Source organism: Leopardus geoffroyi, chromosome B2 (assembly GCF_018350155.1).
Source record: "Leopardus geoffroyi isolate Oge1 chromosome B2, O.geoffroyi_Oge1_pat1.0, whole genome shotgun sequence".
NCBI lineage: Eukaryota > Metazoa > Chordata > Mammalia > Carnivora > Felidae > Leopardus > Leopardus geoffroyi.
In genome coordinates this window covers 33,692,402-33,710,944 of record NC_059332.1, presented here as the reverse complement: position 1 = coordinate 33,710,944, position 18,543 = coordinate 33,692,402, and the positions used below count along the sequence as shown (strand labels likewise).

The 18,543-nt window shown below is 42.6% G+C and overlaps 1 protein-coding gene across 1 annotated transcript in view; it reads right to left on the bottom strand.

The window, feature by feature from the left end:
• Nucleotides 1-20: 20 nt before the first annotated feature.
• UHRF1BP1 (UHRF1 binding protein 1) overlaps nt 21-18,543 on the bottom strand; it is a 72,753-nt gene continuing 54,230 nt past the window's right edge. Inside the window, 11 exon segments of the mRNA XM_045497960.1 lie at nt 21-4,835; nt 5,232-5,338; nt 5,465-5,573; nt 6,022-6,284; nt 8,725-8,875; nt 8,964-9,019; nt 9,022-9,117; nt 11,030-11,226; nt 15,937-17,393; nt 17,595-17,788; nt 18,045-18,186. Of these exon segments, the coding sequence (XP_045353916.1) occupies nt 4,710-4,835; nt 5,232-5,338; nt 5,465-5,573; nt 6,022-6,284; nt 8,725-8,875; nt 8,964-9,019; nt 9,022-9,117; nt 11,030-11,226; nt 15,937-17,393; nt 17,595-17,788; nt 18,045-18,186 (2,898 nt within the window). The 3' untranslated portion in view covers nt 21-4,709.

The window sequence follows — 18,543 nt, the reverse complement described above, 5'->3', positions numbered from 1 at the left end:
ATAAACAGATAAACCACAACCAATGTTTAGTAAGTTTAATTTGCTTTTTTCAGGTGGTTCACAGAACCAGTACACTCAAGGTTTGATTAGATAATGCAACATTAAAATTTCCCAATACTGACCAGTATTCCAGTTCATCAGATACATTCTCATTGTTTTCCTCAAAGAGAGGGGAATGGAGTGACCTTTTATTGACAGTGATTAGCAGTAATAAGGCTACTGTATATAATTGGCAATCCCCAAGAATCCTTTCCTCTATCATTCAGTTTCATAGGGAGAAGAGTTTTGAAGCTGTTCTCTTTTGAAGCTTTCCTGAGCATGTCTTAAAAGATTCCAATTCTGTTCAGCACCCTGATGGGGGGGGGGGGGGGGAGTGGGGAGAAACAGTTTGCACTCACAAAGTTGAGCAAATCTTTTATATCTTACACTAAAACCCATGGCTTTAAACATGTATTTAGCCAGTGAAGACACATCACATTTGGGGCATTCCACAAAGAAATGCTGTAAGACTCAGGCTAAATCTTGACCAAAAACTAATAAACTGGGGAAGGAAGAAAAAGCAAATAGTCTCTCAGCTCCAACAGGAATTTTTTTTTTTAACGGTTATAGGAACTACAGCTATTTCAATTTGAGATATTAGATAAGGCTGAAACTTATAAACAACAAGGGAGAAAGATCACATCCCAAGCCTGGCCATTTAACAAAGCCTCACCGTTTAAGTTTCTCCCAGAGTGCATCTTCCTTGTGTCTGTTGTAAGAGATGGGGAAAATAATCCCCCCTCAACAATAGCTACTAACTACTATCCATACCTACCTAGAGGTGAATGGGAATATTCCTATTCTAGTAGAAAGTGGGGAAAGATCTAGGTGAGGGCCGTAGTCTCTGGAAGGATAGTACATCACACCAGCTTCTCTTGAAAGAGTAAGGACTATGGTAAGTCACAAGGCAATGACAGCTTTTGTAGTTCTCAACCAAATGTCATTCTACTAGCATTGCAGCAATGTTCAGTTGTTTCCATTGTTTTGTGATGTTACTATAACTGATTTTAGAAGTTTAGGCAAATATTAAATGAGAAAAAAACAAACCTTCGGTGTTAAGGTTTGGAATGGCAAGTTCCCATATCACTATGGGAATACTTCAAACTACTTGCTTTCCACCAGCCCTTGAACTAGTCTAAGGGAAAACTAATGTAAATGGGTTAAATGGGAGCATTTAAATTATGGGGCATGTGAGGGATAATGTTTATCCCTCGTATATTCCATACACAGAAACCATTCCTTTCAGAAGCATGAAAAGGGTATATAAAATTTGAGGCCCATGGCAAAATGGGTGGGGTGGGAGGTGGGGGTGGGGATGGGAGTCAGATTAAATAATACAGCAAAAGCAGCCATCACAAAAATAGAACCTATTCCTTCTGTCTTAAATCAAAGAGATGAGGTTAATTATTCCAGTGAGATGAATACAAATCTGAGATTGATAATCATCCCTGTAGCTCAGCTAAGAGATAATTAAACTAGTCCCTACACACTAAAGCCGGTCTCCAGCACGTCCATGTAAACAGGAAATCTAGACAATCATAGATGATACATAGTTGTAAATGTTTCACAGCTGAAATGATGATGTGCAGCAGCTGAAGTCTTTGAGGGATAGTGGTGCTATCACTCCAGACATTTTCTTGAGGTATTATTTCTTGTTCACAGTCTTAGAGCTCCAAGGCAGAAATCATAAGCAGTCCAAAGCACTACTGTTTTCCTTCCATTTTTTTTTTTCTTTACATTTACCCTGAGGACTACCAAGAAAGTCTTCTCGCTCCCAGTGAATAGGAGTATGAAGTTATACAAGATGATTGTTACTAAAATTTCATGGGACCATGACTCCCACCACATTTCCTGGAGGAGGATTTCAAGACACAATAGCCAAAACTGCCATGTAAGTCAGAAATTCTAGGGCTCCATTTGTCACATAGACAAGAACTCCGGAGAGCCCAGAAACCTGACTGAACTCTGGTCACTAAAGGGGTTAGCCTTGTTGATGCCTGCCAGAATTGTTTGTATTGCCTACCAGCAAGCACAGGCTTAAGGTGAAGGTATTCCAAGCAATACCTATTAGGCATTTTCTTTGCATGGAGGGATGCCAGAGGGATATGGTGGGTGGGGGAGGTGAAGAGGGGAAGAGAATCAGAATGTGGTTTTAAACCAATTCAGGTGAACCTAAGGTTGAATGATTCTATTTTCCAGCTACTGGATCTCCCTCCTCTAAGAACATTAGAAAGGCCATACTTGAGAGGACCAGTGATCCATTTTGCTCAACATTATGCCTTCCAAAGGAACACTAAGGGGGAGTTTATGGAGGGACACAGTTACCCTCTCAGTTGTATTTCACCAAATGGCCTTAGTTTTCTAGAATTCCTTTGGAAGGCCACCATACAAGGATTCCTCTTAAACCTTCAGCACCTGTACATAGGTTCTGCCAACACCACTTCTTGGACAATGAGCTCCTTAAGTTTCTGATTGGCTATGGGAAGTGCTTTCTTGTACCTAAGGCTATGAAGTTGAGCCCTAGAGCTTGTATTTCAGGACTTGGTGAACACGTCCTTCCTCCTGACTGGTTATCTGATGTACACCACCCTTAGCTTTCATCTTTCCAGAATTGGAGCCAACATCTTAAATATGTGTACTCATGTGGAAGTATCTCCACTCTCTGATAATTTTTGCTATTCTCTTGACCTTTCTTCCCTTCACCATGTATTTTGCAAATAAGGTCACTAGAAATGCACAGACAATTTAAGCCATTAAAATGGTTTTGTAAGGGGTCCTGTTTTCTGTATTGTCTTCATGTGCCTTTCCTGATGATGCAGTTGGGTTTTGAACCACAGCAGCACACTGACCCCTCCTTCCCTTCAGCAATGGTTAAGTTTCTGTGCTGAGTTCTAACAGAGCTGGCTGCCTCACTGGTTGCTGGTAAGTACTTTACTTTACACTTACCTAGACTGAACCTCACCTGTGATTTTCCTGTGTAGTCACAGCCTGGCTTATGTGCCTTCTCTGGTTTCGTTATTGTTTTAAGTCCCTTCTGGTTTACCTTTTATTCCTTGGAAGTAGGGACACTTGACTGCATTATAATATCCTGCTCTCAGATTATTTATAAAAGTCTTAAGTAAGGTTAAACCAAGCGTTGACCCATAGGAAACTTCCCATTAACATTATCTCTAGAAAGATGTTTATTCTTCAGTGTCTAAGTTTTTTCCTAAGCATGACAAAATATTCTCGTATCTCATAGTAACTGGTGCTTTTAAAATTGCTTTAGTGACGGACCTTGACAAAAGTTCTTTGGAAGTCTGAAGAAATTATATCTTGCTCCTTCTTGAATGCATGTTTCTTTTTATCCTCAAAAAACTAGAATATGCAAGTCAGACATGATTTCCCATAAAGGAAAATAGTTGATCTTTCCTCCAATAGGTCATGTGTGATTAAGATTTTAGTGACATCACTAAATAACTATTTTACCATCTTGCCAGTTTAGTTAGCTAATGAACTTCCGTCCAATCAACACAGCATGAAGTGTATCACAGAGCAGTATGGATGAAGGTAGAATGCTGGGGAAGAATTAGGTAGGAAAGAAAGAGGGGGGAAATAGTTGTTTTATGGGGCAAGGGGAAACCTACCTAAGTTGAAGCGTTTTTGTTTTGTTTTGTTTTTTACTTAAGTCAAAATTACACGGTTTTAAAAAGCCACAGTGATAGAAGGATATGAGAGGCAACAGGTTGAGATGTTTACGTTATAGTTTAAAACACATTTTCAGCTCCCAAACCACCAAATGCAGAGGAGAGTGCTGGTAGAAAGTCCCAGTGCCTGGAGAGCAGATGTGCCTGGGAGCCCAGGGAGATGAAGGAAACTTCTGAAGTACAGCTGTGGAAGAGAGGCAGGACTCTAGGCAGGCAACAGGGGGCTCAGGATCAAGTCCCTTGGTGATTCTTACCACATCATACCTTCAACCTAGCTCAGTGAATATATTTTCTTGATTTAAATTCCAAATAAATTCTGTTACAGAATCGCATCGCAGTGATGAAGTACAACAGAAAAGAAGCTTAATACAGCTTGGCTGACTGTAGGATCAGCCAAGATGGTATGAGCTTGGCTCCCTTTCCAAAAAAGGCAGCATCCAGGTCTCCCTTACTCTTGTGCCTCTCCCGGCTCCCGCCTTGCTAGCTATTTCCTGTTCTATTCTACTACCATGGCCAAAGCTCAGGCCAAGGACTTCTCAGGTCTGCTACAGGAAGCTCTGGGACATAGAATCTTTGGTGGCTCTGTGGGTGACTGAGGAGATGGGTACCTTCTCTTGTTCACACAGGTTGTAGAGGAAGCAAATGTCTCTGCCATGAAACCAGGTTGTGAAATGGCCCTACAGTGTTGACAAGATTCCACCTAGTGTGGAGAGGGCCAAAAGGCTTTATACAGGCAAGACATGCTTGAGCCACGCACAAAGCTGCCCCCAGTTTCCTAGAACTTGGTCATACTTTGCCCTGTCTTCCACCTGAGTCAGAACAGCTAGTAGAAAGGACACCACAAGGAGTGAGGTGAGCACTCCCCAGTCCCTCTGGCATCCTTAGCAGACTTATTCAATGCTGGACAGCGCCTTCTGTCATAGGTGGTGCTATTGCTGGTGATCTCCTCCTCTCTCCTTGGCACAGATGGCTGAGCCACTGCTATCAGAGCTCAAAGAGGGGGTTATATTTCCTAATCTCCTGAAGCAGTCTTTCTTTATCCTGGTTGGCATTGGCCAATGCTCGTTTAGTTTCTATAAGTTCCTTCTGTAGGGTAGGCAATTCTTTCACCTGAGGAACAATAAATAATTTACAGTTAATAAATAAGGTAACACGCCTTGCAGAAACATCCAGTAAAGGAACAAGGAGGCAGAATTGAAGCAGAAAAATCCATAAATTTGTTTAGTGATCAACTAGATCTTTCTAAAAGCCTAATCCCATCTTCAGAATTCATCAGTTATAAGGACAGCAACAGGTAGAAATACACGATCAGCAAGCATTCACCTACAGTTCCTGACTTACATCCTCTATTCAGCACTTCTGGAAGTTGCTGCTAGATGATAGGAGCCCAAACTACCCAGCTATACACAGCACAGGCAACCTTTTCAGCTCTCTGAGTTTTACCAGCTTCTGAATTTACAGCCACTAAGGGTCTACGGGAAAGGTATTGTGCAGTTAGGTCCTCACCTTCTCTCCAAAAGACTCTCCTGTGGGCACCAGAAACATCTGTTCTTTGGGGGGCTGCCTCTTCTCACTCTTAGGTACTTCAGCTGATGGTGTATCCTGAGCAGCAGCTGGAAAAAAGTAAAGCGTTCTAAATAGCAAACTTCTGCCAACATGCAAGCAATTCCTAGGTATCACCCACTCCCTTACAGGACAGAAAAGGCAGAGAAGCCGGGAGGCCAACAAGCCCAACTCACCGCCTATGTGGAACACACCATCATCACTCCGTTTCAGCACAACATGCTCCATGGCCAGAGTAATGGGGATAGGGCCTGGAGATGTTGGATAGATGGGGGGTATATCATCCTGCAGGAAAAAGGGAAACCACATGATGCCCTCAAACAGCTCAGAGCAGTTTGGGTAACAACCCATGCTTCTACCATCTGGCTTGAAGCAGCTTTATGCCATTGTGTATCCACACATTCTTGCAACGTAGAGAAACATAACTGAGTTTCTCCCGTTCTAGAGATGGTCAAACCGAGGACAGATAACTTAATGGGCTTATACATAGTCATGCTGCATGCCAACGACAAGGTCAGGGCTAGAGACAAGGTCTCCTCACCTAAATCCAGAATGTTTTGATAGCAACACACATTTTATGTATTACTATAACCTTCACAAAGAATGCCAAGCTGCATTTACTCACTTGATCCTCACCACACTGTACAGCGGCCAGGGAAGAGATGATAGCAGTCACTGCCAGAATTCCTTGCCTGACAAAGTCTAGAGTAAAAACCAAAAAAGCTCCTCTCACCTTTAGGGTGATGCTGCAGTGCAGGAGTTCAATCTGCATGGGAGCTACCACTGGGATCTCTTCATCCTCCAAGAAGGGCCCCAGGCCATTGAGCACCGAAGTGAACAGCTCAAGGTCACAGCCTCGAAGCAAGAAATGCAGGAAGCCATTTCGTGTGGCCAGTGGGGAGTGAACGGCTGCACCAGGCCCCACCTCAAAGCGAAGGCCCACTGCTGGCCTGATGTGGTCAGTCTTCAGAGTTGAGGATTCCTGAAAGCTTGTACCTTTCAGAAGAGAGACAGAAGGAAAACATCAATTAATTATCAGTCAGGGACTTTTCTAAGCATTTTACATACATTTAATATTCTTAAGAACCCTATGCCAAAAGTATTATCACCATTCCCATTCTAGAGATGAAGGAACTAAGGGACAGAAAATAATTTGCCCAAAGTTATACAACTTGTAAGTAGCAAGCACAGGACTTGAATGCAGGCAACAATGACCACAAAGACTGGGCTTGGCCACTTTGCTATCATGCCCCTCATGGTGGAAGGGAGGTCAAGGGCCAATGAAAAACTGGCCTTGCTATAAATCTGAGACACTGGGCTAAAGGCCAAGAAAAAACACAGGACCCTCAACTCTGCTACACTTAAACATCTCTTCCTTTCTCCAAATCTTGGTGTTCTCATTTCTCTCTGATAAAGCCAAGAAGGATCTATGCTAATCTTCTCAAAAGTCCATAAAGACCTATCACAGGTGTAGCCAAGGATATGAAACAACTTCTATACTTATATAGCTGCAAATTGTTACAAGCATTTTGGAAAACAAATCAGTATTATCTAGCAAAGTTAAAGTTATACCTATCCTAATGCCCTAGAAATTATATCCTCAGGAATGTAACTCTGAGAAACTCTCTAACACACATACCAGGAGACACGCACGAGAATGTTCAAGGCAATCCTGTATGAAATAGCAAAAAAACCCAGAAACAACCCAAATGTCTGTAAAGAAGTAGAGTAATGGGTACAAGGGATATTTTGGGGGCAATGGTAATGGTTGCACAACTCTGTTAAACTGCTAAAATTTATCAAATTGTATACTTATCATGAGTTAATTTCATAAATGCAAAGTATACCTCAATAAAGCTGTTTTTAAAAAGCAAAAATTGGTATATTTATACAAGAGTATTATATATTAATGAAAATGAGTATATCAGAGCTAACTCAACAACCCAGAAGAATCTGAAGAATATCAAAGAAAGAAGCCGATCATGAAAGAATACAAAATAATCCCACTTAGAAAACCTCAAAAACCTGCAAAGCTAAATAATACGTTGATACAAACATGTAGAATTGCAAAGTAAAGCAAGAGAATGATAAACACAAAATTCAGGATAGTGGTTCTCTATGACAGGTGACAGGCAGAAGAAGATCCAGGAGAGAGGCTCCTGGAGACTTCAAAGTTAATGATACTATTGTATTTATTAAACTAGGTGGGCGGGGGGTGTCTGGGTGGTTCAGTCAGTTAAGCGTCCAACTCTTGGTCAGCTCAGGTCATGATCTCATGGTTCCTGGGTCAAGCCCTATGTCCAGTTTTGCACTGACAGTGTGGAGCCTGCTTGGAATTCTCTCTCTCCCTCTCTCACTGCCCTTCCCCACCCCTCTCTCTCTCTTTAAAAATAAGTAAATACAGGAATGAAAGCTGGTGCAGCCACTCTGGAAAACAGCATAGAGGGTCCTCAAAAAACTAAAAATAGAACTACCCTACAACCCAGCAATTGCACCACTAGGCATTTATCCATGGGATACAGGTGTGCTGTTTGGAAGGGACACATGCACCCCCATGTTTATAGCAGCACTATCAACAATAGGCAAAGTATGGAAAGAGCCCAAATGTCCATCAATGGATGAATGGATAAAGAAGATGTGGTATATATATACAATGGAGTATTACTTCGCAATCAAAAAGAATGAAATCATGCCATTTGCAACTACATGGATGGAACTGGAGGGTATTGTGCTAAGTGAAATCAGTCAGTCAGAGAAAGACAAAAATCATATGACCTCACTCATATGAGGACTTTAAGAGACAAAACAGATGAACATAAGGGAAGGGAAACAAAAATAATACAAAAACAGGGAGGGGTACAAAACAGAAGAGACTCATACATATGGAGAACAAACTGAGGGTTACAGGAGGGGTTGTGGGAGGGCAGATGGGCTAAATGGGTAAGGGGCACTAAGGAATCTACTCCTGAAATCATTGTTGCACTATATGCTAACTAACTTGGATGTAAATTTTTAAAAATAAAAAATAAAATAAATAAAATAAAAAATAAAATAAATAAATAAATAAGTAAATAAATAATAAAGTACAATTATCAAAGGACTGAATCTGAGTAACAGCAGTTCCCTGATCAGACACAGTTTGATGTCAGCAGCCACACAAATGAAGAGGTGGACAGTGGCCTCCTGTATAAGCTTAAGGAGCACCTGGGAAGTGAAGATGGCTAATAGCCTACTGAATACAAAGCCCCAGAAAGACCTCTGGGAGTCTCCCTGCAAGCAAGAGGCTTCACTGGAGTTACTCCCCCTAATGGCTACTGGAGAGAACGACCAAGGGCTTGGCACTTAGGACAAGTATCCTTGGGGCACAGTGACAGGTGAAGCTAGGGCTGCCCCAGATAAATCCCACCAGCTCTCCTGGAATTGCTACCATCCTCACCTGAGCACTGTCCATGCAGGAACTGCCATAGTCCCACGGTTCCCAGCTGCTGGAGGGTCAGTTCCTCTGCCTGAAGGGCCACAGTCAGATCTTCACCACGTACCTCAATCCCAAAAGACACCTCATTCACCTTCAGGACCAGAACGGAGACCTGTAAAAGGATACTCTCTTAGCTGCGTCCCTCCCAAGCTTCTAGCCTTGAGCCTACCCTCTGCAGAGAAGAAAGTAGAGCAGCTGACCGGGTGAAGACTGAGGTCTTCCCCACTGGGTGAGACCGAACTGTTGGCCTCTGGTGACCCTGGCCGTAACTATCCATAAGAGGGCTCCCTTGAACGCCAGCACTGTCCAGGACATTTGGAAGAGTTCCTGGTGGAAGAGATTCTGGACCAGACTCTGTATAAGAAAGACAACAGATGAGTTTCAAAGTCAAAAAATTCTGTTCAAATCCAATCTCTAAAAACAATGACACTATAAAAACAACAACAGCAACAACAACAACAAACATTTATGACGTTTATGAGAACAAATGGGAATTTGATGGATTTAAGGAATTGCTCATTTTTAAGAATGGATAGTGGTATTTGGTCACATTAAAAGAAAACCTATAAATGGATGCAACCCAAGTGTTCCCTGACGGATGAATGGATTGACAAAATGTGGTATAAACATACAATAGAGTATTAGCCTTAAAAAAGAAGAAAATTCTGACACGTGCTATGAAGTGAATGAACCTTGAGGACATTATGTTAAGTGAAATAAGCCAGTCACAAAAGGATTCCATTTATATGAGGTACCTAGAGTGGTCAAATTCAGAAACAGAAAGTGGAATTGTGGTTGCCAGCAGCTGAGGGAGAAGGGAACAAGGAATTACTGTTTAATGGGTACAGATTTTCAATTGTAGAAGATGAAAAAAGTTCTGGAGATGGTTGGTGATAGTCACACAACGATGAATATACTTAATGCCACTGAATTATAGTTAAAAATGGCTAAGATTGCAAAGTTTATGTTATATATATTTTACCACAATTAAAATTTTTTTTCAAAGATTTTTTTTTTTTTTTTTTTTTTTATAAGATTTTTTTTTCAACGTTTATTTACTTTTGGGACAGAGAGAGACAGCGCATGAACGGGGGAGGGGCAGAGAGAGAGGGAGACACAGAATCGGAAACAGGCTCCAGGCTCTGAGCCATCAGCCCAGAGCCCGACGCGGGGCTCGAACTCACGGACTGCGAGATCGTGACCTGGCTGAAGCCGGACGCTTAACCGACTGCGCCACCCAGGCGCCCCGATTTTTTTTTTTTCAACGTTTATTTATTTTTGGGACAGAGAGAGACAGAGCATGAACGGGGGAGGGGCAGAGAGAGAGGGAGACACAGAATCGGAAACAGGCTCCAGGCTCTGAGCCATCAGCCCAGAGCCTGACGCGGGGCTCGAACTCACGGACCGCGAGATCGTGATCTGGCTGAAGTCGGACGCTTAACCGACTGCGCCACCCAGGCGCCCCTTCAAAGATTTTTAAAGTCTATTTCCTAGAGATACATCATGAAAATATTTATGGACAAAATGATATGTTTGGAATTTGCTTCAAAATAACATGGAAGGAAGGGAAGTGAACAGAAGTATATTTGAAACAAGAATGACCATGAGTTCTTAATATTTGAAGCTAGGTAATGGGTACATGAGGACTCACTATTTGATTCTACTTTTCTACATATTTGAAATCTACATATTTGGAATAATATTCCATATTCCATAATAATAACAAAACAAACAGGGTACACACCACCCAGTTTCAGAAACAGTGCATTCTCTTTTCATTTTCATTTAGACACTCTTAAGAGACCATTTAAAAAGTGTCAAGTTCAATAAGATAAAAGAACCAGTGTAACTTCCAGTAGTGACTGATGCAATTCCTAAGAGTTACTCATTTTACCATAGACAAAGCTTCTAGTTATTTTCCAACACTAAAATACATAGGCAAAACAAAACAAAAACAGACAACACACACACCACTGACGCGAGCCACCAAACTAATCCTACTGCCACAGCTACGTGGCGGTAAGACTAGCACTCTCTCCTTTGGTCTGAGTCTGGTTCTGTGATAAAGGTTAAGTGCTAACCCATAACCTAGAAAATGTGTGGATAAAACCAGAGCCACAAATCTATTAAAATTTCTCTTTTTTGGTTTTGGTTAAGAAAATGTCTATTTTATCAGAACTTAGCTCCTTCTGTATCCTACTGGGATACAGGCAGCAGAAAGAACCCTTTCTGGACTTCAACTTTGCCTGGCTCTGCTTCCACCTACCAGACTCCAAGAGCATCACAAAGCTATCACTGCCATCACTGTCCACTGAAATCCGATCTTCAGGGCCACTGTTATCCAATGAAACGCCATCAAATGACTGCTGAGATACCGTCCTCTTCATGGAGAAAAATCGGAGTCGGGCAGCACTTCCACTCAATGGTGCTGCCGCCCCCTCATCTATTTTGGCCATGGGCTCCCTGTTTAAAAAACAAAAACCACAAATGTGGCTTAAGATATATGTTCTGTCCCTTGCAATACCCATCGCTTTCAGCCCTAATAGTTATTTATACATAAACTCTGATGTCAACTATTACCTGCTATAAGGGGGTCACACCATTTTCAATTGCTGGCCTTTGTGAATCCTCCGGCATTTCAAACTGCATAAGCAGCTCTGCCATATTAACATTAAATGTCAAGTTTATTCAAGGTCATCCCATTTTTAGAGGAGACCAACTACTTACAGCCCCAGTGCTAATGAAGACACCTGAAACCACCCACATCCATTCCACAAGTGTTTACTGAAAAACTTCTGCATAAAAGGCACCATACTAGGTATAGGGTGGGGGTGGAGAGTAGATAAAATAAGAAATAAGGCATCCCTTGTCTTCAGAGAATGTATAATCTATCAGGAAAGAGAAGATTTATTTATTTATTTTAACATTTACTTATTTGAGAGAGAGAGAGAGAGAGAGAGAGATGAGTGGGGGAGGGGCAGAGAGAGGGGAGACAGAGAATCTGAAGCAGGCTCCAGGTTCTGAGATGTCAGCACAGGGGTCAACACGGGGCTCAAACCCACAAACCGTGAGATCATGATCTGAGCCAAAGTTGGGCACTTAATTGACTGAGCCACCCAGGTGCCCCAGGAGAGAGGAGATTTAGACACAACTTACCAGTATATGGGAGTAAATCACACACCTCATAGAGGAAAGAGATACAAGCCAAAGGCTAGGCAATATCAAAGGGTGAGAAGAAGGGGATCAGGAATGGCTTTATGGAAAGAGATGGCATGTGAGGTGGCCCTTGAAGGACTGTGAAAGAAGGAAGGGGGCATTCTATGGGGGAAGAAAACACATGAGGAGAGACATGGAACTAGAAAATAAAAAGCACCTTTGTAGACCAGTCAGTAGCTCAACCAGCTAGAGCTTTGGTTTTGCTGGGGAGAACAGAAAGGCACAACTCAGTGAGAATAAACCTTTAAAGATCTTTTTTTTTTTTTCTTCTTTATTTTTTTGAGAGAAAGGGAGAGCGTGAGCATGGGATGGGCAGAGAGAGAGGGAGAGAGAGAAAATCCCAAGCAGGCTCCACCCTCGGCACCAAGCTTGAGGCAGGGCTCATGACCTGAGCCCAAATTGAGAGTTAGACACTTAAGCAACTGAGCCACCCAGGTGTCCCCTTTAAAGATCTTTTAATCTTACCTTCCCATTTTATAGGTGAAAAAACTGACTCAAGGTCATAAAGGTGGAATTAAGAAAAACCCAAGTCTCCTAACTTCTTGCTTGCTAAGTGTTTTTTTTTTTTTCCTCTTTACCACATGGGTTGCAGCCAGATTACTGAAAAACCTGGATTAAAGATTACATATGAAAGTGCTTTTAAAACTATTAAGTAGAGGGGATATACAGGAAATCTCTGTACCTTCTGCTCAATATTGCCATGAACCTAAAACTATTCTAAAAAATAGTCTATTAAAAAACTGTAAAGTGCTGTAAGGAAATATCATAATAATTGATTATGCCACACTAATAAATTCAAACTAAATTCAGGGGTTATAAGGAAAAAGCCTGAAAGTTTTAGAGAATAGAAATAACAAGATCAGGCCTGTGTTTTAAGAATTGTGACCTGACTCTTTCAAACAAGGTAGGGAGGAAAAGACCTCCAATGAGGAAATAAATTAATGGTTTACTGAAATAGTCCACATGCGGGAACAGACAGCAGAAGCGGCCATGAGACTCCCTAGAGCAGTGTTCTCAAAGTGTCGTCCTGGTAGGAGCATCAGCATCAACGGGTGGCTTATTAGACATGCAAACAGTCAGGCCCCATCTCAGACCTACTGGATGAGGAACTCTGGGGGTGGGGCTCAGCAATGTGTTTTAACAAGCCCTCCAGGTGATTCTGAAGCATGCTTCAGTTTCAAGAACCACTGCTCTGGGGATTACAGTCAGAATTTGACAAATGACTGAAAGAGGCAGAGCTAAAACACAGAGCTTGAACAAGCAGGAGAATGATGCTACTGAAGAAAAGAAAGGAACTGGTCTGGGGAGAGATAAGGAATTTAGCTTTATGTATGTGAGGCTCGACACATCCCTGGAAAATCCATGCAGAACTACGTGCAGTAGATAGTTTTAAATGACGAGCAGGGGAGAAAAGTCAGAACCGAAAATATAGACCACAGCAGAAGTGAGAGATGGATAAAATAACTTAGAAAGTATTTAAAAAAATGCACTGATATAAACCTTCCTGAAGTTTGGCAAATACGTCAAGAACCTTAAAAAATGTTTGTAGTTTGGGGCACCTGGGTGGCTCAGTTGGTGAAGCACCTGACTTCAGCTCAGGTCAGGATCTCACGGTTTCTGAGTCGGAGCCCCGCATTAGGTTCTATACTGACAACTCAGAGCCTGGAGTCTGTTTTGGATTCTGTGTCTCCCTCTCTCCCTTTCACCCCCTCTCCCCACCCCCAACTCATCTCTGTCTCTCTCTCTCAAAAATACCATTAAAAAAAATTTTTTTTAATGTTTGTAGTGTTTCACCCAATAATAACCCACTTCTGGATTTTTATTCTAAAGATTCAGATATGCAAAAAAGAGTAATATTCACAAAAATAAGGGCATTTAACACAGCATTGGTTCTACCTGAGAAAAACTGGAAACAGACTAAAGCCTGCCCATAGTGGAATGAATGAATAAATTAGGACACATACATTTGCTAGAACACAATAGAGCAATTAAAAATTATGTATTCAAATACCTAATGAATGGGAAATTATTCACACTAAAACATTAAGTGAATAAAACTGGAAGTTTTCTACATGATATAGAAATAATATAATTCTATTGCCAAAAAAAACAGTATTTGTGTATACTATGTGTGTATACACAGGTAAGGATTCACACGGGTACACAGGTATATGTATAAAAATTGGAAGAAAATAGATCCAAATGTAAATAGTGGCTATCTCTGCATAGTGTTGTCACAAGTGACTTTGTTTTCTTCTTTATTCTTCTTTTTCTACATTGTCAACAAAATGAACACAAATCATTTTTATAATTTAAAGCATAAAATTATGGCAAAAGCAATCAGAATACAGACAGCCTAGCGCTGTGGAACAGTTGTGTTTATAGGATAAGGGGAAGAAGAGAGCATCCAAGCTCTCTTGGCTCCTTCTGAGTAGTGCGAGTGGCCAGACAGGGCCACAGGCATTCAGGATGACTGCAGGGCTGGCTGCCACACAGGGCTGTCGAGGACAGGGAGGACTGAGAAGAGGCCATGGGACTGGAAAGTCAGAAGTCAAGGTTGGTGTTTCAAAAAAGGCTGGTGTCACACACACCTTTCTTTTCTCTTTACCACCTCTCCTCTTTTCCCATCTCCCTTATGCTTCTCCATTTAGAAAAAGCAGCACGTTTGGTGACTAGGAGTCCAGGCTTTCAATCCTCACCCTACCACTCACAAGTTATACAACCTTGAACAAGTTTCTTACCTCCCTAAGTCTGTTTCCCCATCTGTAAAAGGAAGACTGATATTAGTACCTGCCTTCAGGGTTGTACAAGAATTCAATGGATTAATACTGTAAGTATTCAGGACAGTGCCTGACACATAGAAAGCACTCAATAAATGTTGCCTAGTATTAGTATACTTTTATCCCTTTAAGTTTCCCTTCTCCTTCCTCCTAGGCTATCTGTGCCTAAGAGAACTGGCATTGCTTAGAGACCCATTTAGACCCACAATCCACTTAGACAAAGCTCTAAAGCCACTGATTTTCAAACCATGATCCTCAAACCACAAAGAGTCCCCAACAAAGATTTCCCATAGCCTTCATTATCTTTCCTAAAACCACAAGGCACCCATGGAAAAATCCATACCTTTCCACTCTTCTGACTGTGCATTTCTGTGTTTTTCTGCTTACTCCCTACTGCATCTTCAGTGCCTAACACAGAGCTGGGGACAGAGTCAGGGTTCAAAAAATTTTTGTTGAAAAAAAATTTTTTTGTTGAATAAATAGATAAAATAGATGAAATTCTTCCTTCTCTAACTCTGGCACACATTGATAAGGTGTACCAGAAAGCAAACCCAAAGCCCCAACCTCTCTACTTATAAGATAAAGGATTCATAGGCTCATCCTTTCTAAAACTTCAGTTTCCTCAGCTATAAACTGAGGATACAAATTTCTGTAACTATCTCATGGGGCTGCTGTGGGGCTCAAATCAAACAAGATACTACATGAAAGACCACTAAAAAGAATAAAATATCATGCAGATGCCAGATATCATTATTATTATTCATTATTATTCTGAGCCTATCTGTATCAATAATGGTGACTCAGTGAAAGAGGAGGGAAGATCCTATGAAGCAATAAATGCTGACTTGAAAACTCCCCAAGAATAGGCTAAGATACATGGCATGTGAAAATCCAATTTCTGGCTCTTCCTCTATCACAGAATTAGAGGTAGTCCTAAAAATAAGTCTCTACAGTTGGCATACCTATATCCTCTTGGTAGCCTGAAAACTCTTCCACTGCCCTGCAGGTAGCACTGAAAACTAAAGTCTTTGCCACATTAAAGAGGCCATGCTATACACTGTCCTGGACTAGATGGTGCTTCCCAAACTAAAAGTACACACAGCAGGAGGCCTTAAGCCCAATGATCAGAGCTAGGAGGAAGAAATAGGGTGAATGAAGGAGGCAGAGAACCACTCACTTGGCTGGGGGCAGGGACAACATCTTGTGCATGGTGGAGGTCATTCGGTCTCTGCCCAGACTGAAGGCATCCTTAGTCAGGGACACAGCTTCCTTGGTGAGGTCCATAGTGGCATGGAGAGCCTCTTTTGTGGCATCCTTGGTCATGTGAATAGCACTTGACAATTCTCCCTCAATGTTCTTCAAGGGGATGAGCTCAGCCTGTCCATTCACAGCAGTATCCCTGCCACTTGGGGGCTTCAACACAGCCGGTGAGGTGGATGCTTGAGCTCTGCTCAGTCTCTTGGCCTGTAAGGAATCGACTGCCTCATGGCCCTTCCCTGCCTCCTGCTGTGCAAGAGAATCTGAATCCTGTAGTTCTCCATTGCTAGGGAGAGGCAATGGCCTATCCTGGGATGCATCCAGATTTTCAATGCCACTATCCTCCAGAACCTTCTCAGGGCTTGCTGGGCCCTGGTCTGAAGAGGCATCAGACTTCAGCTCCCTATCCTCTGAAGGAGACAACTCTGAATCTATGAGGCTGGTGGTATCTGAACCTGCCGAGTCAGCTTCAACAGTCCCAGGGGTAGGATGCATGAGCAGAGCCACCTCAGCACTGGGGAAGAGGATCCCAATGCAAGCTGTCTGGTCCTGCAGGGGAGACCCAGTCATGGCCTCTGTATCCTTAGTCAGTTGTTCTTGAAGACCCTGTAGCACCTCCTTCAGGCGCAGTAGAGCCAAGTACTGGTAATGGTCAAGCCTCACACGGACATGTGCAGGGGAGTGTACAAGCATGTGAACATCTGCTGCATCCTCGAGCTCAGTCAGAGGCCCTTTATTGTCCACACTACTGCTGCCTTCTCGCAAAACATCCATGACTTCTGTAAGGCCTGACAGGCTTTTCAAATCATGTTCAGTCTTTGACCTCTGATGGGACACAGTGTCTGGGGCAAGGACCTCAGACTGGGCAGGACTGCCAAAGCTAGCTGATGGTTTCAGCCTCCCTTCTGTGGCCAAAAGGAGCTTCCGTGCCTGAGCTTGCTGCCAGCGGAGGGGCAGACAGGCCCAAATGGACAAGGGAAAGGGGGCCACAAAATTCAAGGTATGGCCTTTGAAGTTCTCTGTTCCCTCAAAATCCAAGGAGATCTGGGTGAAGTGGATGGACCAGAGATCCTGGGAAGCCTTAAGCCTCTGGGGAGGGAGGGTACTGGGTTGAGGAAGGCGGGAATCCATCTGGAAAGCATGATGTAAAAAAAGCATGTGCAGAAGGCTAAAGCCACCTGGAACCTTGGGAAAGTGAACATAATTGGAATGAAAGAACTCAGCAGCCGCAAAACCTCGGAAGAGACTTTGGAGGTCTAGACAACTACAATGTGGGGCATGACGCGTATTGGTGGCAGTCATGCCTGATGCAGAAAAGACAAGGGCCTGAGGACGATGCAACCCAGCCTGCTCTCTCTTCTCCAGCGGGAAGCTCACCTTCAGAGAGAAAATGAAACCCGATTCAGAATGGACATCTGAGTAGCTCTGCAACCTATCATTGATACACATGTGAAAGACTATTTGGGGTGTGACACTGTTTTTCTTGTATCAAAGGGACAGAGCAGAACCCTGGATTATAGCCATGGGAGAAATGCAACTATGGCTGCCAACAGGGGACGAAATCCCACTCTCCCCTACCTTCAACCAGAAGGCATCTAGTCGAATATCCAAGTGTTCATCTTTCTGGCTTGAATCTTCCAGCTTGTAGATAGCTTTGAACTGCTCCAAGCTGCGGTATAAATCCAGGCAGAAGAGGTTTCCCCAGAGCAAGCTGACAGGATCCACAGTAAATGTCAGACCATTTAACTGAATGTAGAGATTGGGACAGGGAACTGGAAAGCAGGAAAAAAAGGAATCGCCATGTACAAAGTAGCACCTTGACCCTTACTTACCAGCTAAAATTCATTTTATTATGAAGAAAGCAAAGATGCATTCTCATACAAGGGAGAGTTTGTAACAAAGGTGTTCTCAACTAACTCAAACACCTAAAATTCCAACATCAAATGAGAATATAAGCCATGGCCCCAAGGCTGGCAAATGTGAAGAGCATGAGCTAAACAGTAAGAAGTGACCAGATGAGATGCTTACCTGGAAGCTCCTGATTATCGGGGAAGTAATACTCTGTGAACTCAATATGAATGGCAGAGACCTGAGTGGGTAGGTTGTGAAGTTTGCGACTACAGGAAAGGAGTGTAGATGGCTTCTTACTTGGCTGTCCAGCTGTAGAAACCTACATAATCACACACAAGTTGCTGTTAGAATCTGTACAGCATACAGAATAGAATTTCCTCAATTTCCTGAGGTTGTATAAAGCCACTACAATCCTTCCAAAATCTGTCACAGGGAGAAGAGTGTTTTTCACACGTGTAGCAGGCATTGTCACACCTGCCTAACACCATCTGCAAGTTCACTTCTCTCAGGGGAAGGTTTGAAGTGGGGTATTCAGAGGAAACTGGGGAAATCCCAGGTCCTGATCTCAGCAGCCATGCTCAGAAAGAAACAGACCAATGTATCAATCCACTCAGAAGTGAGGGAAGCAGCCCCTGAAGTCCACGATCTTGTTCACATCTGCTGCCTGCCAGATGAA